The following is a 26,186-nucleotide window of genomic DNA, read 5'->3' as shown; positions in this document are numbered from 1 at the left end:
AGAAGGGAGCAGCACATCCTACCACTATTTCCAGCATCAGGGGCTCCCAGAATCCTGCTTTCTGGAGCTCTGCCCTGGCCTGTGCCTTTCTCCACCTCTACACAGTTAGGACAGCACCTACTGAGTGAAGTCCCACTGGGAGGGGGAGAAGGGGGTGCTTCTCTGAGGGATGGGTGACTGCATGGAGCAGAGGGTGACCCTCTGTCTTGTCAGACAAGACTGCACTGAAGCAAAGTGTCCTGACCCTCAAAAAGATGGAGAGGAACAGGAGGGTGTGAGGAGAGACTGCTCTTGTCCTTCCAGAGCAATTGGTCCTCTTTGAGGACCCAAACTCACCTCTGCCCTGCCTCAACCTGCGTCAGATCCCCCTGATTCCTCCTGCAGCCCTGTCCTTGGCCTGACCTCTGCTGAAATCCCATTTGATCCTTGAGGCAGCAAAATATCGTTACCTGTAGCACTGGGTTGTCTCAAGCCAGCCCTAATAGAATAAAAAGTGGTATAACATTGAGACCTGATTTTCTGAATTTCTGATGGCCCTGCTCCTTGTGTATCACCATGCAGCTGTCAGGATCATTGGTGTGAATCCAGTCTAACGAGAGACACAATCCCCCATCAACACCATGCCAGAAGACTTCAGCTTCAGCGTCATTATGCAGATTATTCTTGGATCTTCTATATGGTCTTCAGCTAAAGCATCATTTTAGCACTTCTATGAAATCAGGAAACACACCCATCTCTACTGGCATGGTTATAAATTGCTTTTCACACTACAGAAGGCCTGGAATCCCACAGCACTTATTAAAAAGAGCAGTGAAGCAGTTAAAACTGGCCTAGAAAAATGGTAATTGGGGAACAATCAGTGCAACAGACTTAGTGAAAGACTTTTTGCCTCTGAGTTTGAGTACGTTTTTTCTGGATGAGAAAGGAGTTCAAATACATTCTGCAAGCTTAATCTTTGGGGAGTTAACGTATGCACACAGCTGTGATGCATTTTGTCAGTGTTTGTTTACACAATTGTTATTAGCCCTGATATTTATGCTTCTAAAAGGACTTTCTGCTCAGCGGGGGATGAAGCTATTGCTTCTGTTCAAATCACTTGTAAACCCAGCCCTTTTGTAGCTGAGAAACGGCACATTTGTCTGTGAGCTTCCGTGTTCAGGTCTGCTGCCTCTGACACCAGGTGGAAGCGAGGTGCTGTCTCAGTAAAGGAGAAGATATCCAACACTACTTGCCATAGTAGGTGCTCTTAAGTCTTCCCTTCTGGAGAAGCTGAGAGCTCCTGTTCTTAAGTTTTATGTCCATATCTAAGCTTGTGTTGCAAATTTTTGGGTTTTGATATCTTGCAATTTGGTTTTCTGAACATTTGAGCATCTGTCTACACTTCTGGGAGACAATGAAACATACTGATGGCACAAATCCAGTTGCAGCTACAAATGAGATAATGCAAACACAATCTCTCAGAATCCGCAAGGATAAAGAAAGCTGCCAAGGAGGAACGGCAAGAAGGCATCAGTAAGTCCAAAGGGAACATACAGACCCAACATTCATGGACAAGCAGATGGCCTTTGGTAGAGAACTGGGGCTGAACACTACAGACCCATCATGAATGCAGACAGCCCTGCCTCACTTTATCCCCAGGACTGCTGAAATTTCAGTGGGACTAACTAGACCATAAGAGGCCAGTCAGAGAAGTAAAGGGAGTGGGTGGAATGAGATAGTTGGACTTCACACTTTGTACGGATGAACCATAAATGCAGCACAGGGGCACTGCTGGGCTGGAGTGGTTCCACTCTCAAGCTGGGCGGAATTGTCTAAGCGAAGGCAGGGGATCTCCCTGCAGAAGAGCTGTTCTTTGTGGACTGAAACTATGGCATTGAGTCAAGCATGTTAATTAGGTGACGGTGGAAGCTTAACCTCTAAGTCAAATAAAGATAAAAACAAGGACAAAGCGCAGGAATCATTCACAGAAGGAGCCACAAATTCAAGTACGAGAACAGCAGCGTGTCCCTGTGTGTGTACGTGGGGGCAGTGTGTGTGCAGGGAGGGTCTTGCATTACTCAGCAGGTGACAGTAAAAAAACCAAACAGCCGCCCCACAACCTGGATGGTCCCACTCTGGTTTCCCAAGACTGAGGTGGCAGAACCGGCAGCACGGGCAGTTTGACAGCACACAGGTTGTTCTCCAGGAAGGTATTTTGGACTGAGTGTCCTTGTAAAATGTGTGTCCTGACACTCCTATAGAGCAAGCTGCCCATTCAGTACAAGAGGTTCCAGATAACTTCTGAATTATTGGGCTGCTCCCACAAATACAAGAGTAAGTGTATTATGAATGTACCAGGAAACTGTGAGCCTAATTTGTCATTAAATATACCTTCATGAGTCCCTAAGAGTGGAGGTGGATGGGCAGGGTGGTTAGTCATACCTGTGGGGAGCATCCAGGTGAGTGACATACAATGAAGTATGTGCTATTACGGACATTTTTGGGACAGGCTGTAAACACATCACAGCAATGTTAATATTTAACTGCATCTGCCCCTCAGTTTCAGCAGAAGATGCAGTGATCTCAGCTTTTCCACCTGATTTCAGGGTATGTCTGTACCATGACCTGCAGCAGAAATGTCCCATACCAGTAACACCAGTGCTGGTTCCCAGGTCACACAGCACACAAAGCTGACCTGAATCGCCTGGATACAAACACATATTTCTGTTGAATTAGTGCACATGACATGGGGTCTATGCCAACTTCATGCTTTTACATTGGTTTCAAGGCCAGCCTCAGGATGACAGGTGATACCCAAGGCAGCAGACAGTGAGGGACCTCAGCCAGCACAGATAGTGCTAGAAGGTCTCTTCAATACTTTCTAGACCAACGATAGTCAACTGGACATATTTATGCCAGCTCAGTGTTTTGCATCATTTTTACCCAGTACTAGAAGCCTTACAGCCCGACCAACCAGCGCCTCCGTGCTTGCCGTCGCTCCTGGTAGTGCATGGACAATCCTGCGCATTAGGGATGTCTAGTGTCTGGGATATGTGTGGCTTTACTTCTTGAGAAGCATTGTTTTCTTGAACTCCACAGGCACAAGAGGATTATCAGATAGAAATACAGCTAGCAAGGACCATACCTAGCAGGAGAGAGCATGTGCTTCAATGATTTTGGGCAGCGTAGGTCCAGCTGGATGTGTAGACCTCAGCAGAGACTCCTTTCCAGGCTGTGGAGGTAGTCTGTGGTGGTTCACACACAGGTGCTCTGCCAGGCTGATCTGTGCTGCCAACAAAGCCATATCCAGTGCAAAACAAACCTGACAGTTACCAAGCAGGAAGAAAATACACCGTGGACTCCTAAACTCTGTTCTTATCAAGAACATCCTGTAAGACTTGTGTGTGCTCTTAGATAATTACAGGTGGCAACTGTTAAGAGAAAAGCTTTTAAGTCAGATGATAGCATGCAAGAACTTTGTTTAAACTTCTACCTGGCTGTGGTAGTCTTGGGGTTTCCAGGCACAGTGAACTCTACAAAAAATAATCTGAAAAAAATAGCCCCTAGATCTGCTAAATAAAACTGCCATGTAGCAAGTGAGAACCTGAAAAACACCTGAAAAGCTTCAGAAGCTCCAAAAAAACGAGCCAAGGTTTTCTAGGCAGGCACCGGGAGTGATCGGTGGTGCAGGCTGAGTGTGAGGGTGCAGGAATGCCACGGCCCCATGGACATCGTATGGAGGTGGTGGCAGTATTAGTTCTGTATTAACAGTCAACGATACCGATTTTCAGCATTGCTAATCTGTACCTGAGAGTGACAGACACTGGACGAGCAGTTGTGCTTCCGCTTACTCCTATGACCATTTTTGGTCCCCTCCCTGTTTTCGAGCCATCCCTACATGTCCTTGTTTTGCTCCTTGATCCTGGGGTCACACTGCCCATGTGTTGTTGTCCTGCTCAAGCTCAGTGCCTTGCATTTCTGCTTCTCCTGCAAATGCTCCTCATGATCGAATTTTTCTAGCCAGCGACCTTTGCCTCAGGCCTTGTCTTGCATCAGGCCTCCATGCACAAACCATCACCTCAGCTGCCCCTTGGGAGCAGCCTGCACCACCCTGCCATGACCCGGCCTGGCCAGCACCTGCTTCCACCACCAGGCAGCAGGGTGCCACCACTGAACCTCAACAAACCTCCGCCAGAGGTATGCACACACACACACACACATATACACACACACAGAGTGCTAGTTTAATCCTCTGAGAAACCTGAGTGGTAAAGGGAAACGCACTTGTACCAGGAGAGCATCAGCTGCATGCCTGACCTCAGCCACCAGCAGCAGCAGATAGTAAGATGTTGGTTGCTATCTGGGACATTAGCTTCCCTGACGCATCTCTAATGTCATTTTTCCCTTCATGAGAGGCCAGCTTCTTCCGAAATATCGCCTGCAGCGACAGCGCTGGAGAGACCTCATGGACACTCATGACTTTGGTGAAGACAAGATTTTTTCTACCCTGGGTCATGGCTTGGCATCACAACACTGACAGTCAGAGCTGTCTGCTGAGCTGTCCCCAGGGAGAACCAAGGAACAAGGAACTCTCCTGCCTCCTTAGCCAACCAAGAAGCTGTTCTCCTCTCCAGCCCTTTGGTGAGGATCTAACCCAGGCCCTTCTCCTGCTGGGAGCCTTCAGAGGTGGCTCCAAACCTCACTCAGCTTCTCTACGTCTTATCTACATCCGCAAAACATGGGAGGAGTTCAAGGCTGCAGCAGCAGGGAAAAGACCTCTGGATCCCAGCATGAGCTGTGTTGGTGAGGATGGAGCCCTCTATGGCTGCCATAGCTATGGGTAAGGCGTCACAGTGGTCCTTCTGTCCTCACTCACTCGTGTGGACTCACAGCAGGAGGTGGAAGCGGTGCCAAACACATAGCCAAGCACGACCGTTTGTCTGTGGTGGCCATTGCTTTCTACCCTGGCTGTTCCCAGCTCTTCCGTGTCTTCTTGGGGCCAGCAGAGTTGGGGGGTCACCAGGGGAGCTGAACAGCTCTCCCACAGGGACCTGGCCCTGCGTGGTCATTGCACCAGCTAACCTGTTCCCTCTTCTATCCCTCTGTGCCTATTTTGCACACCTTTCCGTTTGTCCAACTCACACGGGTTAATGGTGTTTTAAACAGATCTTTGCTCCACAAGCTGGTCTTTGCTCTCAGCCAAACCCACCTGCAGGCAGGGAGAGAGGCCAAGGCAGCAGCAAATACAAGCCTGGGACAAGACAAAACAGAGGAGACCTGGTGAGGGTGGGCAGAGCCAGCCAGCCAGCCCGCACCAGAGCAAACCAGTAGCAGACAATGACATTCTCCTCCCAAGCTCCTTCCCATTGCTATACTCATTCCCTCCCAAAAGACTGCCCCATTTGCTCTTAACCCCCTGCCCCCAGTTTTTCTGGTTTTGCAGTGGTATCTGGTATCTGTGGCATGATAGCCTCCATATTTTCTGCCCGGGTCAGCAATTCCTTTAAGCTACTTCTTCCCTTTCATCATACACTTAATGCTTCTCTTTTCTGCCATTTCTCATGTTGTGACCTTATAATTTCTCATGCAGTTATTTTGTTTATGTAGGTACACGTCAGGTTTGGCCATTTGTCAGGTTTGGCCATTTGTCTGCATGCCTCAACAGAGCAAGCTAGCTGGGACAATCTGGAGGTGAGCACAGGTTAGTCTAGATCAGGTATTGTTACTGTAACTGTCTCTATGGGCAGCCTGGGGGTTAGACCCAAGGCCTGGTGAACAAAACTGTCTTGGTACCACCACAGCATGAAACCGACAGGAATAATTTTGTTATTTGGCGCTACTGTAGTTTTTTTGCACACACATGCACAGTAATTTCTGATAAAAGCATGAGAAAGATGAGCTGAAGTTAAGCAAATTCAGCTTGACTTTGTTTCCCAGCAGTAGAGAGGGGACAGGCTTAGCACAGGTAAGGTAGGCTGTGGTTGCTTGGAGCTTTGCAGGGAAAAGGAAACACAGAACCATCACTGGTTGATGTTGGAAGGCACCTCTGAAGGTCCAACCTCCCTGCTCAAGCAGGACCACCCAGAACAAGTTGCCCAGGACTACGCCTAGACAGCTTTTGAATATCTCCAAGGATGGAGACTCCACAACTGCTTTGGTCAGCCTGTGACATGCTCAGTCACCCTCACAGTAAAAAAGTATTTCATTATGTTCAGAGAGAATCTCCTGTGTTTCAGTTTGTGACCATTTGCCTCTTAAAACATCATTCTTAAGAACATGCTTTAATCCCCTCATGGGAAAAATTCTGCAGCATCTCTCCACAGAAGTTTGGACAGGGCCAGAGTCAATGAATCTCTGAAAAATCAGTATGTATTGACAGGGATCGCAGCTGGGACTGTGGTTGCAAGGTCCTAGACCTCCTTATGTAGGTCGCAAGACCAGTGTTTCCCTCTGGGCTGATGGCTTTATGGAACAGGAGAGTAGCAGAAGGAGGGATTTCTCATACTGTACACAGTGTTTTCCAAGTTTATTGATTTGTTCAGAAGACTGGAATTACCTGAAAGGTTCATCCCCAGAGGAGGGAAAATTGAGGTGGAACAGAATAAAATGAGAATAAAGCATGACGTGATGGGAAAACCAAGGGAGAAACTTCTCTGAACATAGAAAAATCAACAAAGGATTAGCTGGGAAGACCATAGACTTCCAGACGATAAACAAGTGCCTTCCTTGCCAAAAGCTGACTTATTGCTTAGCTAGTGCCACCCCTCTGAGCAAAAGCTGTTAACAGAAAAAAAGTGAAAGAAGTGTTCCTGGTGTTTTAGAATAAATTGCCATTTTAATCATATTGCTGAAAGAAAGGATGAGAGATATTTTTTCCCATATTAGTTGTGCCGAGTTGTACCCTATCTGTTACAAAATTGTCAGCCATCCAGTTGGAGAATGTGAAGAGGATGGAGGTTGATGAAGATGCCTTTAAGTCCCTACCAAGCTGGGATGAGGGCTGAGAGGGTGAAAGCCAGGACCTGCAAAGCATTAGGTGTGTAACAGACAGATTTCCTTGGGTGCACAAACCGCTCTCACACATGAATCACCTTGCACCCCTGCTCTGCCAGCCTGTGCCAGATAGGCTGCAGGGCTGGGATGGGCTCTGCTTCCCCTCATCCCTGTAGGAAGGCGGTGAAGCCTGCAGCCCTGCAGAAGATGCGGAGAGGATGAGGTCCGTGCTTGTGCCTGCTCGCTGTGCAGGAGCATAAACATCCCATTGGCTCTGTGGCCCAGTAGCGGTTTCTTGTTGTACACAGCGCTGAATGGGGGTAGCTATTTGAGGGGTCAGGATGGTGCCAGCTGCTGTGCTGATGCATATGTGGAAATTACATGGTAAGATTGGTGGTTTTGATTATTAAACAAACACAAAGTAAATCCCTTTTGCTTTTCTTCAGCTATTGTTTTGCTAAAAATACTATGTGAACGAATCCTCTAAATAACCTTTTCATAAAGGTCATCTATGGAATAATCTCCTAAATCTAAGTTTCAAGGAGCTGGCAGTTAGTCTGGTAACCGCTTGTTCACTGAAATTGGTTCATTCCCAGTCTCCTCATCTCATAGAGTCGTAGAATCCTAGACTAGTTTGGGTTGGAAGGCACCTTTAAAGGTCATCTACTTCAACAACCCTGCAGTGAGTAGGGACATCTACCAACTAGATCAGGTTGCTCAGAGCCCTGTCCAACCTGACCTTGAATGTTTCCAGGGATGGGTCTTCTGCCACCTTTCTGGGCAGCCTGTGCCAGTGTTTCGCCACCCACATTGTAAAAAATTTCTTCCTTACATCCAGTCTAAATCTACCTTCCTTTAGTTAAAAACCATTACACCTTGTCCTATCACAACAGGCCCTGTTAAAAACATTGCCCCCATCTTTCTTATAGGCCCCCTTTAAGTAATACTGAAAGGCTGCAGTATAAGGTCTCCCTGGAGCCTTCTCTTCTCCAGGCTGAACAACCCTAACTGTCTCAGCCTGTCCTCACAGGAGAGGTGTTCCAGCCCTGTCGTCATTTTTGTGGCCCTCCTCTGGACCTGCTCAAGCAGGTCCATGTCTTTCTTATGCTGGAGGCCCCAGAGCTGAACACAGCACTCCAGGTGGGATCTCATGAGAGTGGAGTAAAGGGAGAGAAACACCTCCCTCGACATGCTGGCCACGCTTCTCTTGATGCAACCCAGGATACAGTTTGCCTTCTGGGCTGTGAGCACACATTGTTGGCTCATGTCCAGCTTTTTGGCCACCAGTACCCCCAAGTCCTTTACTACAGGGCTGCTCTCAATCCCTTCATCCCCCAGCCTGTGTTGATACTGGTGATTTCCCCAACCCATGTGCAGGACCTTGCACTTGGCCTTGTTGAACCTCATGAGGTTCACACAGGCCCACCTCGCAAGCTTGTCTAGGTCCCTCTAGATGGCATCCTATCCCTCAGGCATGTCAGCTGCACCAGTCAGCTTGGTGTCACCTGCAAACTTGCTGAGGGTGCACTCTATCCCACCATCTATGTCATCAATGGAGATATTAAAGAACACTGGTCCCAGTATGGACCCCTGAGGGATGCCACTTGTCACTGATCTCCATCTGGACATTGAACTGTTGATCACTACCCCCGGATGCAACCATCCAACTAATTCCTTATCCACCGAACAGTCCACCCATCAAATCCATGTCTCCCTAATTTACAGAGAAGAATGTGGGAGGCATGTCAAAGGCCTTACAGAAGTCCAGACAGAAGATATCTGTAGCTCTTCCCTTGTCCACTGATGGAGTCACTCCACCATAGAAGGTCACTAGGTTGGTCAGGCAGGACTTGCCCTTGGTGAAGCCATGCTGGCTGTCCCAAATCACCTCCCTGTCCTCCATGTGCCTTAGCATAGCTTCTAGGATGATCTGTTCCATGATCTTCCCAGGTACAGAGGTGAGGCTGACAGGTTGATAGTTCCCAGGGTCCTCCTTTCTATCCTTTTTAAAAATGGGTGCAATGTTTACCTTTTTCTAGATGCCAGGGACTTTGCCTGACTGCCATGACTTTTCTAATGTCATGGGGAGTGGCTTGGCAACTACATCAGCCTTCAGGGCTCTGAGATGCACCTCGTCAGGTCCTATAGACTTACATATGTTCATGTTCCTCAGGTGGTCATAAACCTGATCTTCTTTTGCAGTGGGAGAGACTTTGCTCCCCCAGTGGCCCATCCTCACGAGAGGTATGGGAAGAGAGATTACCAGTGAAGACTGAGGTAAAAAAGTCATTGAGTATCTCAGCCTTCTCCTTTGTTATTACCAGCTTGCCAGACTTGCCCATTAGTAGGGGTATGTTTTCTCTAGCGTGGAGGAGAGGTATGTGGGACTGGAAGTACTGGCTGCCCCAGAGGACTGATAGTGGGCCTGCCTCCAGGGAAGGCCACCCACCATGGCAGTGGATGACACTGCCTCAGACTTTCCAAGACATCTCCAATTCCCTATTCCACTGCAACAGCAGTGGCCAGCACGGAGCTGGGCAGCATGTGGTCCCATCCCTTGTCTGTTAGTAATGATGTCACTTCATCATTCAGTAGCCCCAGCTCTTGGCTAGTGCACAGCTACAAGGGCTGAGGCAAGGGTTGCACATCTTATACTGAGACTGACTGCCAAAGGGAGCAACCTTACAGTAGGAAGAACAGTCTTTTGCACATGATGCCTTCCAGCTTTCCACCTGCCACCATACTTTGCATTGTGGTGACACTACTAGGGTCCACCTGTCTGAGTTTCCTGCACTCCTCTTACATAGAATCCTCTGTTAAGGTATGGGCTTGGTCTGTAGACCCTCATGATTGAAAGTTCAGCTAGAAATACAGCAACCAACTCAGGGACTCCCTCCGCCAGCTGCATTATTTTGTGCAGGTGTTAGACTTTTCATCCAGTCACTGCAGGATTGTTTAATGGGAAAATGGATGTAAATGATGCAGCCATTTCAGAAACTCTCAGCTTGAACTGGTCTTTGTTTCAGCTCATCTGGTTGCTCAGGATTTTGGGATCTCAGACCAAAGTACACAGTTTCTTGATTTTTGAATGTTTGTTGAATCATTCTTCCTTTGCATCTCCAGATCAGATATTTACATCTTTGTATTTTTTTCTTAAATACACTCAGGAGCATTTACTAGGGAAGGTAAAATATAACAAGTCCTGTGTAATAAATAAACTGACATTTAAAAGCAAGTAAGCATTAAAGCAACTGCAACTACTGAGCAATTGAAGTACTATGTAGTAGGTCCACATTTCCAAAAAATGCCCATTTTAAGTAGTGTGCTAGGTGCTGTATCATGAGCAGCGAGAACGTGTGCCCAGCTAAGTGGCCTGATGAAAGTGGCCTGGTCCCTCTTCCTATTAATAAGGCATGCTAATCAAGCAAGAGGTGAGAAACCAGCTGTGAAGAATTCCTTTGGGTTGGTATTGTACATTTTGGACAAAGGACACAATATTATAGCAGAGATAGACTATGAAAACAGAGTCAACTATAAATAGATTGTTACCACTAAGCGCTTCCAAAAACAACTACAGGAAGATTAGAGAAAGGCACTGAGGAATTACTAGTTCCCATCCATCCTTCCAGGATGACTTGGACTTTCGCTGGTGCATTTGGAATGCACTGGGTCTCTGCTGCTGCTCTGAATTTACCCTGCTCCTGTTTTTATTTTCTGCAGAGCTGCACCTCGGTTCTTTTTCAGGTGTGGTTAAAAAAAATTATTATTATCTCAGAAAGCCAGAAACAGGAATTTGATGAGACTAAATAATTTTTTGCATGAATATGAAATGTATATCAATTGTCCCATGTGGAGTTTGATCAACCAGCTATTCAGGCTCATGGAGTATTTTGAACCTGAATTGTCTTCTATACCAAGTCATGCTGCTTATACACAAAGCTGTCCATAAGATGGACAGTTGTGGTCTAGGAGAGTTGCTCTATTACCTTTGTCTCATATGTATGAATGATAGCACTTTCATTACACTGACCAGTTTATTGGTGGTCTTCAAAGATCCTGAGAGTCCTCAGCAATAGGAGTTATGCAAAAACAATGCCACAAAAAAAGGCTTGTTGGGAACATTTGATACAACACCAACTAATTTTTTTTATGAACAAATTTTTAATGAAAGTTCCACTTCAGAAACAGCTAGGGAAGCAGACAGCTAGTGAGTGGCACCCACAGAAGACTTCATTGCACTGACAGCTTCCTTGATATGGTTTAAAATTTTCACATTTATTTTCATGAAATAGGGCTGGAAACTTCACACAAAGCCCTTTTCTTTGTATTTAGAAACGTTTATTTCCAAACTTGACAGAAACTGAGTCACAGGTGAGGGCTGTGCAACGATGAGAAATCCCAAACAAAACTAATGTGATTGCCCCCATCTTTCCAGGCAGGACTTGAGGCAGGTGCGGCTGAGAGAGAAAGCTAGCTTGCGATTCACAGCTGTCTGATAACATGGGGGGGATGTTTTTGTTTTATCAGGAGATTACACCCATCTCTGGAAATATCCCTTGTTCATTCCATTGTGTGAAATAACCTTTGGTGAACTTGACTTGTCTTATTTCAAGGCCGAAATGCTTAGTTATTCAAAGTCATTAGCAAGGGTCCTGACAAATGTGCTGTGGGATTATGGCATATTTATCTGAACAGGAAGGCAGAGCCCAGTGCAGCCCCTCTGTTGGCCTCCAGAGTGACCGGGTGAAGAGGAAAAGGATGAGGGAAGCCACATATAGACTATAAAAATGTGTGTGTAGGAACTGCTTTTCCTTCAGCTGGCCTTCCTTCAGCTGGCCTTCCTTCAGCTGGCCTTGGACGAGCTGCTGAGCTTTTTTGGTTCCTCAGCCTATCTCAGATACTGAGCTGAAATCCTCACAAACAGGTGTTCCCAGATGTGCTTGGAGAGCCACAGGTTTCTGCTGCTTTCCCTGAGTAGGATTAAAGTCAGCGGGCAACAGACACAGGCTATCTGCATGCATCCAAATGCATGGCACCTGATCTTCTCCAACAGCCAAAGAGGAGCAGTGTGCAAGCGCCACGGTGGTGAAACAGCACTGGGTTTGGGTGAGAAAACACAGACCCACCAGGATCCCATTATCCTTGCAGCAGAGGATGCTTCTCCCCACAGAAAAAGCCCATGCAAGGAGAGATGTGGGGCAGTGGGGAGGGAGTCATTGCTGCTGGCTGTGGTGGGGATGAGCCTCCAGGAGCCTCAGGGGCTGTGAGAACCTAAACTTTGTGTGTTATCCACCCTCTGCACCAGGAAAGCGTGAGGAAAAGCTGTGAGAAAAAGGTGTGAGAATGAGCACAGGCTGCAGGTAGAGGATGGCTTCCTCCCCTGCTGTAAGTTTTTTACCTACACATGCTCAAAATGACAGAGGTATGGACTGTTGCTGGTGTGGTTGCTACTGGTCTGGTTTGGGGTATTTTTTCCTCTCCTGTGAGAGAAACAGGAAGCTCTTTTCTCCTATTTTGCTTTTCCTTTCATTCTCCACTTTTTCTTCATTGTTTGAATTTTCCTTTCTCTCCCCATGTCACCATTTTCCTCTGCTGTTTCAGCTGCTGTCCTAGAGATGAGTACAGATCCCCCTGGATGCTGTACTCTACAGTTCCTAGAAATACATTTATTTATATTTATTCTTGGAACCAAGATGGTAAAAATAGCCTAAAGGTCATGGAAATAGTGAGGGAGGGGAGAATAATACATTGTGCATTGCTTTCATGGATTGCCAAAGGGTGGAAACCCTGTTGACTGGAATTGACTTTTCCCAAGTCTCAAAGTTAACCTGCAGCTCACTAAGTTGATCTGGAGGCCTGGGAAAGGCCGTACTCCGTTGAGTAGAGTTGCCACCTTTTGGCAAGAAAAAGAGGAAATCTGGAAGAAGAAGAAGGGGGAGATAAAAGAAGAAGATGAAAGTGGGTGGTGAGAGGAAGAAGAAAGATTAATAAAGTGAAGGGAAAAAAACAACAGCAACAAAAACCAAAACACAAGAACTGTCAGAGAAAAAGTTGTATGTAATTTAGTGTCCTGACTTGGAATGTGATTGTACCATGTGTGGGAGAGGGGAGCATAAACATCTCTAATCACCCCCATGAAAAAGTCTCAAAAAATCCTTTATTTGTTTTATCTTCAAAACCGAGCTCCTATGTCCTTTCCAGCCTGGCTTCTTAACAAGATGTGTTGTAGCAACGTGAGCCCTATGAACATGCATTATTTCTGGTGCTGGCATTTTCTGCACTGCAGCATGGTTTTTGCACAGGATAGTGAAACCTGCAGGATGCAGCTGGAAGGTACATGAATGGTGAAGTGAGTAGTGAAGAATGATGAAAGGACCTGCCATCTTCTGCTATGAACCAAGCTTTGCCATTAAGAGCTGTGCAACATACTTTGAGCTGCTACTGCCCTGTTCCTTGTGACAGTCTCTGCTATGGGGTCACCGTCTAGCAGAGGTACAGATAATCCCCAAATGCAGGGCTATAGAGATCCCTGTCCCTTCTCCTGGCATGGAGAGCTGGAGATAAGACTGGTGTAGGCAGTCTCCTGGTCCTAGGATGATGTGGTGCTGACTGGTTTACAATCCTGCTGCTTAGTGCTGTCTAGTCTACAGCAGATTTGTCTGGGGGAGGAATATTTGGTGCAAAATGAAGCTGCATCAAACAGTGAGATAAAAGGCAGGGTGGATGATCACTGCCCAAGCTTCTTTCTGCACCCTCTTTTATTTAGCAAGAGGCATGTGTCTGTAGGAGATCAAAACCTAGCTCATGCTTTTCTGCATAACTTTATCACAGAAATGGTGCTGTTATGTAGGATGGTGCCCTCAGGTGTCTGCAAACTGGCTGATGTCACTGCCCCCTGCTTATAGCATCCCAAAGAAGGACTTCAAGGTTTTAAAGTATTTGTCTGAAGCACTGGCAAAGGTCATCCAGGATGTTGCAGTAAAATTGTAACTTACCAGGATTCAGAGCAGCTATTGATCCAAATGTCTCATGCTCTCACCCAGACATATATAATGGGTAGTCTAGTCCCATGAGTGTACAAGGAGCATATGTGCTTTCCTCTCTAGACTAAATAGTTCTTATTCTGTTTCTGAAATAGCTGTGACATTTGGGCTTCTAAATAGAGTTCCAACTGAAGATGCTCATGATTGTAGTTTAGTTGTACTTCTATATCTCTTTCTCCTCTGCTCCCCTTTCATCACCGCTTCTGCCTCTGCTTTTTCCCTGGATGCTGCCTTCCCACTCTTCCCCCTCCCTCTTTCTGTTCTCCTCTCTGCATCTGTTCTTACTGCTTCTGCTTTCTTCATCAGTCGACATCTTCCCTGTCTCTTTCTTCCCTTGCTTCTTTCCCAGCATCAAACAGCATAATTTTTCACTGTATGTATAGGACAAAATGTTTAAAACGCTAGTTTGACCCTGAGATCTATTCTCAAAGATTTCAAGGCATTCTTTCAAGAGGTTACAGTTGCAGGCTTTGTATACAAACCCATCATCCTCCCACCCTTAGACGAGTTCAGCTCTCACAGCACGCAGAGCTGAAGTTCTAGGAAAACCTTGTGGAAGCTGGGAATTCTTTACTGTAGGATATATGCACACTGTCATGCATCTGTCACTGGGATATTTTAGATTTCTTTGACAAATTGGAGTCTTGCAGAACACTGACATGGTGGCAAATATTGATAAGCAATTTTTGAACAGAGAAATGAAAACACGGGTGAACACTAAAGAACCAAGGTCACTTTGATATCACCTATGCCAGACAGATGAACGGATTTTACTGAATGCGTCTTCACCTGTATGACCAGCAGTTTAACTGGAAGTCTGGAAGACTCCAGACGTCCACCGCCATGACATTAGCACTGATCTCTCTCAGCTGCTAGGTTTTCTCGTTACTGATCTGGTAGACTGCAATGCACATGCTGTGCATGACAAGAGCATAATGAATGAGATGTGTGAAATTTTGACAACCAGCTACTAGACCATGCTTTCTTTTGGGAAAGGAAGTAGCTCCAGAAGCAATGTTGCGATAGTGACGTGAATTCTCACTCAACCAAATCTGGTCTAGCTCCACTGATTAGCAAAGAGGTGGCCATGGTAGTTGCACTAATGGTTTTCTGAAACAAGTAAAATGCTGAGCACAGCTACATTGGTACATGGCTTACAGGGGATGAACCCTCATGATTTAGAATTGAGCTAATACCCAACAGGGATAAAAGTAACATTTTTTATTGGGGTGAGGTTTGAGGAGCGGTGGAGGTTTAATACACCCTCCAGCAGAGCTGCAACAGCAGCACACAGGCTGATTGTAAGGCGCTCTCCCCATTTATTTCTCTTTGTGGCAGTCACTACCAAGGCAATCTCCTCCCCAGTCACTGGAAGCTGCCAGGATAAACCATCTTTGACATCTGAGCATTATTGATCCCCCAGTTAGACCTGTTGGGATAAAAGAGCTTCTGTTCTTTGAAACCAGCCATCAGACAGTGACCCATCTCCTCAGGCACAAACCTGGACCCAGAGATGATGGTTCATGGCCTCTAAGCTTGATTACTGCAAACCAGCATAACCAGGACTCAAACAAATTCCCCTAAAATCATCTTGTGATGCAAGCACAGCAGCGCACCTACCTGGAAACCCGCATCTTGACCGAGCTCACCACACAGCACTAATTTTCATTTCTGTTACAAAGTCCATGTCAGATAATCTGTATAGTAATCAAAGCCTTCCTTGGTCTGGATCTAACTGTTTTAGAAATTATACTTTGCTTCAAAACCATAGACACCCATGGTCAAAGCTGTAGGTAAACAGAGACAAGGTATTGCAGGACACATCTTTGATAGGTGCTGTCCCCATGCTCCTTCTCGCAAGACAAAAGAGTGGCCGTGGACCTCATGATCCTGAACAAAGTGCAAAACACCTACTGTTGCATGTCTGATTTGATTCAGGGAGTTCTGCACAAGATGTGCTCACATGTACACAAAATGCACCCCGCTCCTGGCTTCCCCTTCCCTTCTTCTCCCACTCAAGCAAACAGCTGAACAAAAAAGTGAAGCATCTCGTTTTCCATTCATTTTTGAGGAAGAAAGCCTAGTAGTTTCTCTTTTAAATATTTGGAAGACTTTGAATTTAAAATTAACAAGGTCATACAAGGCCTTTGTGAACAGGTAGATCCAACTTTAAAAATATAATCCTGGATTTTGGACTGGTGCAATTTGTGAGCCTAATTTATTTACACTACAGAAAGTTTAAATCTGTACAGATGGAAAAGTAGCGCTTTGGAGAAGCAGTTATACACTGCCACAGTATTCATTCATATTTGCTGAAGGAAAAACATTATATCTCTCTTTAAAACAACTTTCTTCCTGCCCCTGCCATCCCACAGAGAGGCTGCATCACTCACTGCTGCTTTTTGCAACAGCTTCTGCACCCTTTCCCATCTAACTTTCTGTTTTATCCTCACACCTATTAATTTATCACAGCCTTGGTGAGAGCTGGCATTTGAAGCTTGCCCACCCCGAAGGAGTTAACTGGGTTTATTACATAATCTGTTTAACATTCGGGATGAATAGGAAATGCACGCCCCTTCTCTCCTACAATATGTTTGTGCGCTTTAGATCGCACTCCTCCCCGGCTGTGCGTAAGCCCCAAGCCACTTGACATGCCCTGAGTCCCCGCGTGTGTGCTTGGGCGCATGCTTGCATGCCTGCCTGCAGCTTCGCCCTGTGCCGGCTCCACTCATGCTACCGGCGGCGTTGCACACCCACGTGTCTGTGTGTGAGCGTGGGTATGTGCACATGAGAAGAGAGGAGTGAGGGGAGGCGAGACGGTCACGTTTATAGGAAGTGCCATCAGCTGATGCGAAGTGTGAAAGAGAACTCTGCCATCTCTTGGGCTGCTGCAAGTGGACAGACCACCTCACATAATGCCATCTTTTGATGAGGTTTTGAAGGAAGCTGGGGAATTTGGAAGATTTCAAAAGAGGGTCTTTTTTCTTCTTTGCCAGACAGGCATAACTTTTTCTTCTCTGTTCGCAAGCGTGGTTTTCCTTGGACAGGCACCGGACAACTACTGGTGCAGGATCCCTGGGGCAGCTGAATTAAGTGAACGATGTGGCTGGACTTTGGAAGAGGAACGAAACTTTACAGTGCTGCCCCTGCACCTGGGGAATGGGTCCTCCAGCGGGGAGTGCGAGAGGCTGGACATCGCATGGGACGCCTCTGTCAGCTGTGCCAGCCCGCTCGCCCACTACGGCAATCGCAGCAAGGGCAACCTGCGGCTCGCCACATGCCATGATAACTGGGTGTATAAACAGCCCCACTTATCCATCGTCAGCGAGGTAAGGAAAATCCCTATCCTCTAATCAGTGGCTTCTGTCCTGGTGTGGGATTGCAGCAGTGAAATGGGATTACCATGGCTTTGGTGACTGGTTTTCCTTTCTGGATTTGTTTCGTTTCAAGTCATAAGTAAATCGGGACAATAAGTATGATTAAGTGCCAGTGTCAAGCTATTAGGGAAAAATGAGCTTATCTGAAGGGTGGCTCTCCAAAGCCAAGTGCCCCATACAAAACCAAACACCCCACACAGAGATTGCTCTGTTGCTAAACGAATGCTGGATTAAAATAAAGAGTTAAGTCCTTGCAGCTGAGGCTTCTGATGCTCAATTTTGGGCCAGCAACCTTGGTGGTGTAATCTCCAAGTATAGCTGACAGACAACTTGATGATCTGGGGATCAGTGTATGTTATCCATTCACTGTATTTCCAGTACTGAACTTTTAAGTCTGCAGGTAATAAAAAAACCTGGTGATAGACTGCCCTTTGGAGATCTGGCAGAAGTCAGCAGAAACAACTGTGCTTACTAAAAAAAAAAAAAGCTGTCATTCAGCTTTTCCCAAAAGCTCAGTGTCAGAGAACCTCAGACTATTACCACACTGTCAAATGTAGTGGCTCTTTTAAAAAGGCTGCAAAAGGCCATTTAAGATGCTTTCCTAGGAGATCCACTGTGTAATCTGTAATCATGCTGTGATGTGCTGTGATCTGGCTCCAGCACACACGATGCACACTAGGAGTGTGTATTTTAAGGTCATCCTGACAGTAACTGTCACCGGTGCGGTGATGAAAAATATGAAGTGTGCTTAGAGGGGCTGGGTAGGAAATCATCAAGGTGCATTGCAAAATGTGTCGGCACTACCGTGGGCTCTGGCTACTACCTGTCTCATGAGCCTTCATCGGCGGTTTTTACCTGGGTGCTTGCACTGGAGTTGGGCCCTCTGAAACACACAGCAGGGCAAAGCAGGAAAACTGTGCACTGAGCAAACACTGAACTGAAAAGCTGTGACTATCCTGACCTCTCAATTCACCATCCTTCCCCCATCCAGCTGGGATCGCTGGATCTGCTTGCAGGATTCAGGCTCTTGAGAGCAGCAGCTCTGTGCCCTGAGCACCATATCTGACCTGAGCAGCTTTAGCCAGGATCTATGCTCATGAGAAGATAAATCAGAGCACATGGTTAGCCCTAAAGCAAAGCTTCAGAACTTGCTTTTGTGTGTGATTGCTAAAACTAAGGCTGCTTGGAGGGCTGCAAGTGACACACAGGGAGCTGGTGTCACACTTTGATCCCTGGGAATGATTTATTTCTGCCCATGCTGGCAGTGGTAGCCCGGGCTGGGTGGGCAAGAGGGTGAAACATGCCTGGGAGCCACAGCCTGTCTCTGGAGTGAACTGGGGGCTGTGGGGTGTGTGTGTGGGGTGTGTGGCTGTGGTGGGAAGGTTATGCTGCTGCCTCCAAGGTACCTCTGCTGAGGGTCTGCGAGAGGTTAGGTCATGGTGTCTTTTACCCGGGCAGTCTGTGCTAACCATTCCCCTCAGAGCTTAAAAATAAAAATATAATTATTTCTTTTCTTTTGTTCCTTTTTTTTCCCCTTCAGCCTTGCTGTATGTGAAAACATGTAAGTTGTGTCCATAAAATTGTGCTCAGAGTCTGTTTATGGCAGCAGTTTGTGTATCTAGCAAAGCCACTGTGATTTTCCAGCAGCCCTTGGCCACAGGGTACAGCTAAGAGAAAATGAAACCAGTGTTTGTGTTGCAGCAATAAACGGCAGTGAAAGGTTCATTGTTCTCTGGCAAATCTCATCTACTTGCACCTTTTCCCCCAGTTCTCCTGGGGAGACCCCCAGGGCCGGGGGAGGGAGGAGGGATGAAGGGATGCTTGGGGAAGCACTCCCTACCTGTGCTTCTAAAGGTGCACATCAGGAAAACTAGGGAGTAACAGTCTGCAAGTAGGGACAGGCTGTCCCTTGTGCCTGGGCAGCAGGTCCCATCACCAATGTCACTTCATCTCCTAGAGGGACTGTTGGCAGCTGGTTGCACCTTGGCTAGAGGGTGCTGGGCCATGACCTGTGGCACTTGTGTCCTGTTCCCAGTTTTGCAACATTTGCCAGATAAATCACATCCTATGACGACCCGTTTCTTCATCCAAAATGGCAACTTGTGGCACACATATCCTTGCTCAATTACTTTGAGATCAGCTATTAAAAGGAGCTTAATATCTTATGAATGCATTATACATCCAGCAAAGACAATTTAAATCCCAGATTTAGTCTCCTTTTGCTCAGCTGAGGCTCTAACAAATTGTGACTCAATTTAAGCAGATTTGTTCCCTGTTTAATCAGCTCACCAAAGACATCTTTTCTCATGTGTCTACTTGTAAATGCTTCATTTTGTCTGTGTGTGCAGAAATAGTTCTGTTTCTTTCAACTGTCTTAAGATTCCTGGCACTTTATATCTGGCTGAATCAACAATGGAAGTGACCATGGAGACACAGCTAAAAGGATGAGTTATATGACAATCCGAGTATGTTCAGGGAAAAAGAGAGACAAGGGGGGAAAAAAAAAAAAAAGTCAGGATGCTGAAGGAGTTCTTCCAGGCCTACTGCAAGCACAGATCTAGTTTGGATTTGCGGCATGGCAAGGGAGGCAGAAGGCAAAGGCAGGCATGTAAAGCCTTCACGGGAAAAAGATGTCAAATCACAGAGCAGGTCTGGCAGCCAAACTGCAAGCTATTGCAATCAGTTCTGAGCACCCTAAAGAAGCTAGATCATATGGCTGGAGGGATTGATTTATAAGGAGTTGTGAAATGAATGGTATTGCATTATCCGACTTCACTGATCTTATTTGTGCATGATTGAAGCATGCTGCTCACTGGCCGCTCTCTCATCTTAGATAGCTATCTTCTGCAGAGGCGTTCTCAGCAGCATCAGAAGAAGGAAGCAGAGGAAAAAGGGGGAATGTGGACTAATGAAAAGCACCCACTGCTTTGTAAGCAGCACCTGGAGTGCCTGCTGCATCACCTGCTGCTGTGGGACTCCTGAGTCTCAGTGCAGGGGTACAGCAGGGTGCTGGGAGAATGTACCAGGACTTTCTTCCTCCAGCATTTGAGGAGAAGAGCAAAATCTGTTAAAAAATCGTCACAGGAGGAACACATAGCAAAGCCAGTTAGCTTGGTCTAGTGACAGGTCACAGAGCACTGTTAAAGATTCACTTTTAAAATCTTCTTTTGATGTCTAACGGGCTCTGAGAGGAGGTCCCTACTTCTGCAGTGACATGCCTCAGGGTCTCTGTGCTCTATTGCTTTAGGTCAGGCTTTTCCACGAGGGTAATCCAGATCAGAGAGGGAGTTGTCCACTGGTGCTGCACTCACAGTCCAGCACTGTGGTGTCTGAATTAAAATAGAGAAAACTGGAGCTGGGATGATGTAAAGGTTTTGATGTGTCAGTAAAGTCCTCTCTTATGTGTAAAACTTGGCAGTGACCCCTCTGATGCAATGGTGTTGCAAGTGGTGGATCTGTGCAGAGGACCTTAGCCTGGTGTAATCTGCCCACATTTAGTTTGGTGGATATTGCACAGCTCCCTGTGAAACTGGAAGATGTGGCTGTGTGCGTCAGCGGCGGGACGGGAACCCAGTGGCTTCTCAGATTTTGCTTGGAGAGAGAGACTGAGGAGGTAATTATCGAGCTAAATCCATTCCTGACTCATGCCAGTGATGCCATCTGACATAACGCTGGTCGTAGCAGGTGTCTGGCACTGCTCCGGAGGGAAAGCTGGTGACAGCAGCACCTCTTACAGGGGAGGAGGGCAGAAAAGGGTGGCCTTTCTGCACAGCAGATGGAGAAGGAGGAAGAGCAGAGGTGCTGGGGGCCTGTGGTGGACTAGGGGGGGCTGCAGCCTCATGCTCTGGTCCAGGGGTCTGGAAGGGAGCCCAGGTCACACACTTGAAGTAGGAAGTGTGTTGCCTGCCATTTCCTGCTAGGTGAGCGTTGTGAGGGACACACATACCCAGGACATATAGAAGTTAATAAACCTAATTTTTGCAGGGACCTGTGCTGAAGACTGAGTCACTGACCTTTAATACTGCTGGGGTTTGACGCAATGTACTTTTGTCCCAGTGGAGAAAGTCTAGCACTCTGCCACAGGGCGGCTGGTGATAGTTTGTAAAGCGATGGCCATTTTATTCAGACATTTTTGGTAGCGATGACTCCTAGAGGCATGTGCATGAATTACAATCACGTCTGCGGGTTGAAGGGCCTGTGGTGGCGGGTGAAAGGAAGAGTGACATCTACGTGGTCATCAGCAGCTACAGCACAGCTGGCATATTTTAGGCTTATTGGCAGCCTATGTTGGCAGGGCTTCAACAGAAGGGACTGATTCCAATACGCCCTGTCTGCAGCAACTCTTCATGCTGTATATGATGTCATTTCAAGACCTGGCAACAATTTATCGCCAAAGAGGGACATCTGAGGCAGACAAATGAACACCTGAATGTATCCTATTGCACCAGCTGGGAATAAATCTTACTCCTTTGCTTGCCAGCTGTCTCAGAAAATAACAGTCAGTCAGCATTTGCAGAGAAACCTGTAAGCAAAGCAATAATGTTCGTCTCATCGTTTTTACAGTCCCTCAGAGAAGGCGATAACACGGCAGTCAAGCTCAGGGTGGAGAAAGCAGAGCTAGTCCTTTTGCTGTCCTCCTCTGAGGCAATAAACAACGTGATTCACCCTCAAAGCGTTGATCTAGTAAGATTATTGTTATTGGCATGGAAGTACCCTGTCTTATTTCCACCGTCATGGTGGGACTGATATTATGTAGTGGAGGGAAAGGAAAAAAGGGTAGACAGAGGAGCAGAGAGAGGGAGCAGCAATTGCTGAATTTCTTATGAAGCTCTAAGCTTTCCCTGTATGAGAGGGGCTGGAGCAGTTCCTTGCACGGGTTATGCCAGTGGGGCTACATTTCTGTCACTGCCATTGAGCCAGCTGATACTGGCTGAGGGTTCAGGCCTTGGTTTTTCTTATTGTTTTCAGGACAGCTGCTTTTTTCCCTAATTTAGGAGACAGTAAGTTTCTCTGTCTCCCTCTTGCTTTGGCCATGGACAGACATAAGAAAAAAAGGAAGGACAGAACAAGTCTTCTGTCCTAGGATGCCCAATGAGTCCAGGCGATCTGAGTGGCAGTGACACAAAGGTACCAGCTGGGCGTTGGGCCATGCACAGGAAAGAAACCTCCAAAGTTTTCAAAGCTAAGCTGTTCCTCAGATGTTGAGCCACAGTAAAGGCTGTCTCCATTTGTCCTGTTAAGTGCTTAGCTGGAAACAGGACATGGAGAAGGACAGTGTCCTTGCTTAGTCTCATAGCACTCTGACAGCAGCTTTGACAGAAAGAGGCAAAAAAGGTAATCTCTCCCTTTCCACTGTATGTGCTCGCAGGGTGTTTTTTGCAGCAAGGATGTGTGAAAGCTAGCAGTTTGACAGCCCAAAGGACAGGGGAGGTAGAGAAGAGCTGCCCAGCAACGAATAAAGGACATGCAGCAACAGTCTGCATCTGCCCAGGTTTCCTTAAATGATGAATATTGCCCTAAATTGTTTGTCACTGGTAGTGGAAGGGTAAACCAGCCTCTGGCCATGTGTATGAATGCCACTTAAAATGGGCGGGGGGGCGGGGGGTGTGGAGTGTGGCTCTCAATATGCTGTTGTAATTGGGCTAGGGAATCACTGTAGATCTCTCTATTGAACAGAGTTTCATCTATCATTTTGAAATTTAATTGTAACAGGCGGTAAAGTGCTTCCAAACTCCTACTCAAAGTTGCTACATTTTGAGGAGCTTTTAATAACATGTTGTCATTTAAAGTAATGCATTTCTACAGGGACAGGTGTACTGAGGTGTTTGAGGACTTGCTTGGTGATTAAAGGCCTCTCAACTACCAGGAATTACAGGTTTGTGGTTAGTCTGTATGTCAAACTAAAATGGAAAATGTTTGCCTTCTGCCAAAGCTATGAAGAAATGACAAGTTGCCACAGCCCCGTGTTCCAAATCATTTAGTCATGTACGAGCATTTCTTCTGTTCCCGTCTCAGCCAGATCCCACTCCTTTCTATAGACATTACTCCACAATGGGAACCAGTGCAAAACCTCTTCCTTCTCTGGAAGAAATCTCACTCAGGCGGTTTGCTGCTGCTTTAGAGATCAGCAAAGTGCACCAGCGCAGTTCCTTCCAGCCACACCGCTGCTACTGTAAATCTGCACTGGGATTTCACATTGATGTTCAAGTCTCTAGCAGGTAGGAAAGCATTCATCACAGGGATGTATGGCTGCCTGTACTGCAAGGCTGTCAGGGTGGAAGGGACTGATTTTCCTCAGTCTGTTAAGGACATTGTAGAGGGGGATGTCCTGAAGGAGCTGGTTCCTGCCGCCTGTCTCTGTTCACAGCACCTCACTTCTGCTCAGAACGGCAGCTCATTGCCAAGGCTAAGAGGAAAGGAGTGCAGATGTGGATTGTTTATTAATTTGAGCAGCACAACCATTTTTAGTAAACTCCCTAAGTGGAAGGAGGCTGTGTTCAGGCACATAATGCTTTTTGTCACACAGTGGATAGCAATTGTGCAGGCAAGTGCGGCACCGAATGCAGAGATGAGTTGTAGGGTTGTGCTGGGTGCATTCACTTGTGCAGTGAGGGGCTTAGCAGGGAGCACGGCAATGCTGAGGAAGAGGATGTGCCCTTAGCTGGAGCTGGCCAGCTGAGCTTGTTCATCCACTTAATGATTGCAACGAGGAGCCTGCTAGCTAGGTTTTAACAGAGTCTAGGTGTAACCAGCGCTATACAGGTCAGCAAATAGGTTTAAGATCAGGGGCAAAACCCCCTAAGGCCCTCATTTTTTTTCCATATCCCTCCCCCCTCACTGCAATAAATGTTTTAGCAACTAAATTCCAAGTCAATGGAGGAAAGGGAACTGAACACAGGACATGCTGTCATTCCCTTTCTGTTGTCCTGGGTGAGCTTATTCAAGTGAAAGCAGAAATGTTTGCTTCACAGTATAGATATGCGCTGTGAGGACACTGTGGACAGAGACACCTACAAATGCACAGGGAGGACAGGACTGTAAACTCCCTTCACTCCAACGTCTCCCAACTGTTTCTCCAGAATATGTCCCAAATTTTGCAGCAGCAGGGGTATGCTGTTGCAGCCGTAGATGTGACGCTTCTGAAAAGAAACCTCATCCAGGTTCCAGCTTGCCGAGGGTTGTGTGATGCTCAGCAATGATGCATCACATCTCTTGTGCAGCTTATTTTCAATTGATATGAGCTATAGCTCTTCTTCCCTGGAGGTGCCAAACTGGAACGCTCAGGAAGAAAACAAAGAAAACCAAAAAGTCAGACAGCTGTGGTCCAGACAGATAGAGAGCCCTAGAGTTTTTGATTATCCATATTACCAATTTGGAAATGAAGTGGGATCGCGTGAGGGTAGTCTGTGACATTTAAAGATCATATGCTGGGATTTTTTTTGGTATGTTACGAGAAGAAAGTGTACTTTCAGGGAATGGGATCTCTTATTTCTCACAGTGGGAGATGCTTACTGACAGGGGTAGGTCTTCTGCTCCTTGATGCCACCAGATATTTGCGTGGAAGTGCTCCTGGTCAATGAGCTTCTCACAACATGGACCATATCTGCCTGGGTATAGGAACAGCCTGTGTAGTAGGAGGGTAAATATCAGCCCACGTATGGACAGGCGTATGACTCTTCAGAAACAGAGAGGAGGAGGCACACTCTGCTGCCTTTTGAGGAGGCCGCTAGCAAGGAATAGAGGAGATGTTTTGGGGGAGTGTCGTATAGGAGGACTACTGGTTAACTGGAGACAGGCTGAAATCGTGGATAAACAGATGCAGATGCTTTTCCTCCAAGTGATGCAGATGGGGATAACTATCAGGCACAACCAAACCAGGTCACAGCTGAAACGGTGATGTGGGTCTGACAGGCCTCTTGGACCAAAAAAAACCCCTCTCTGCAGGGTGTATAATTCTTTTTGAAAGGTTACATTTCTCTCTAAAGGTTATGTTTGCAAATGAAAAGCAAGACATTAGCAGGCTGATGGCTTAAATGTTAGGTAAATACTTAGAAAATAACACAGTGCAGGATTAACATAGGAGAGTACAGTTAGGATATTGTCACTAATCTCTTCAGAAAGAGCTCATAGTTTCTTAGAAGTTTTCTGTATTTTCCTATTTCCCATAATATTTAAAATATTTTACTATTATTGTTAGCCAAGAGCTAGTTTCACCTGGCACCTAAATCATCTGAAATTGCTGTTTGGATGAAACAGTCCTCTCTGGCAACGAAATTTCCCCCTCTCTCTTTCTGGCATGAGTTCATTCTCCTTCCCTCTTTCACGACAGCTTATTCATTGCCTGTTTACAGTAAAGAGGGATCAAATTATTTAAAAAATAAATATACCCTTTGAAAAAGGATCAAAAGTATAAATCCTGAAGGCCAGGGCCTGCAGCGGGTGCTGGAACTGGTCCCTCCTGGCAGCTCTGTGCAGGCTGGCTGCTTGCCTGGGCATGGCTCCAGTACTGCCCAGCAGAGCCACCCACCACCACCCTGGGAGCTGAGCCCCTCACCTACCTTTGTAGCTTTGCAGCTTTCCCTCTGCTTCTTGAAGGGCAGGTGCCCTTCCTGGGACAGCGGCTCTGCAGTGTGCTGAGGGTGCCAGGCCAGCACCGTCCTGTGGCAGGGTGGAAAGCATGCTTCTCCTCCAGAGGGGCAGCCGGCCACCCAGCACTGCCCGTGATGGCACTCCCTTTACCATCACTTGGGCTGCCAGGATAGCCTCCCGGGTCTTGGGAAACCTGGTGTGTTTG

The 26,186-nt window shown here is 46.7% G+C and overlaps 1 protein-coding gene across 2 annotated transcripts in view; it reads left to right on the top strand.

Moving 5' to 3' along the window:
- The first annotated feature begins 16,930 nt into the window (after window positions 1-16,930).
- The window catches only part of SLC22A3 (solute carrier family 22 member 3), a 32,290-nt gene continuing 23,034 nt past the window's right edge, over window positions 16,931-26,186 (top strand). For both annotated transcript variants that reach the window (XM_086461068.1, XM_009949969.2), the window contains exon 1: window positions 16,931-17,344. In XM_086461068.1, the coding sequence (XP_086317194.1) occupies window positions 16,931-17,344 (414 nt within the window). The remainder of the gene's footprint in view (window positions 17,345-26,186) is intronic.

This window comes from Leptosomus discolor, chromosome 2 (genome assembly GCF_034619465.1).
Source record: "Leptosomus discolor isolate bLepDis1 chromosome 2, bLepDis1.hap2, whole genome shotgun sequence".
NCBI classification, from domain to species: domain Eukaryota; kingdom Metazoa; phylum Chordata; class Aves; order Leptosomiformes; family Leptosomidae; genus Leptosomus; species Leptosomus discolor.
This window is presented reverse-complemented; position numbering and strand designations above follow the sequence as displayed.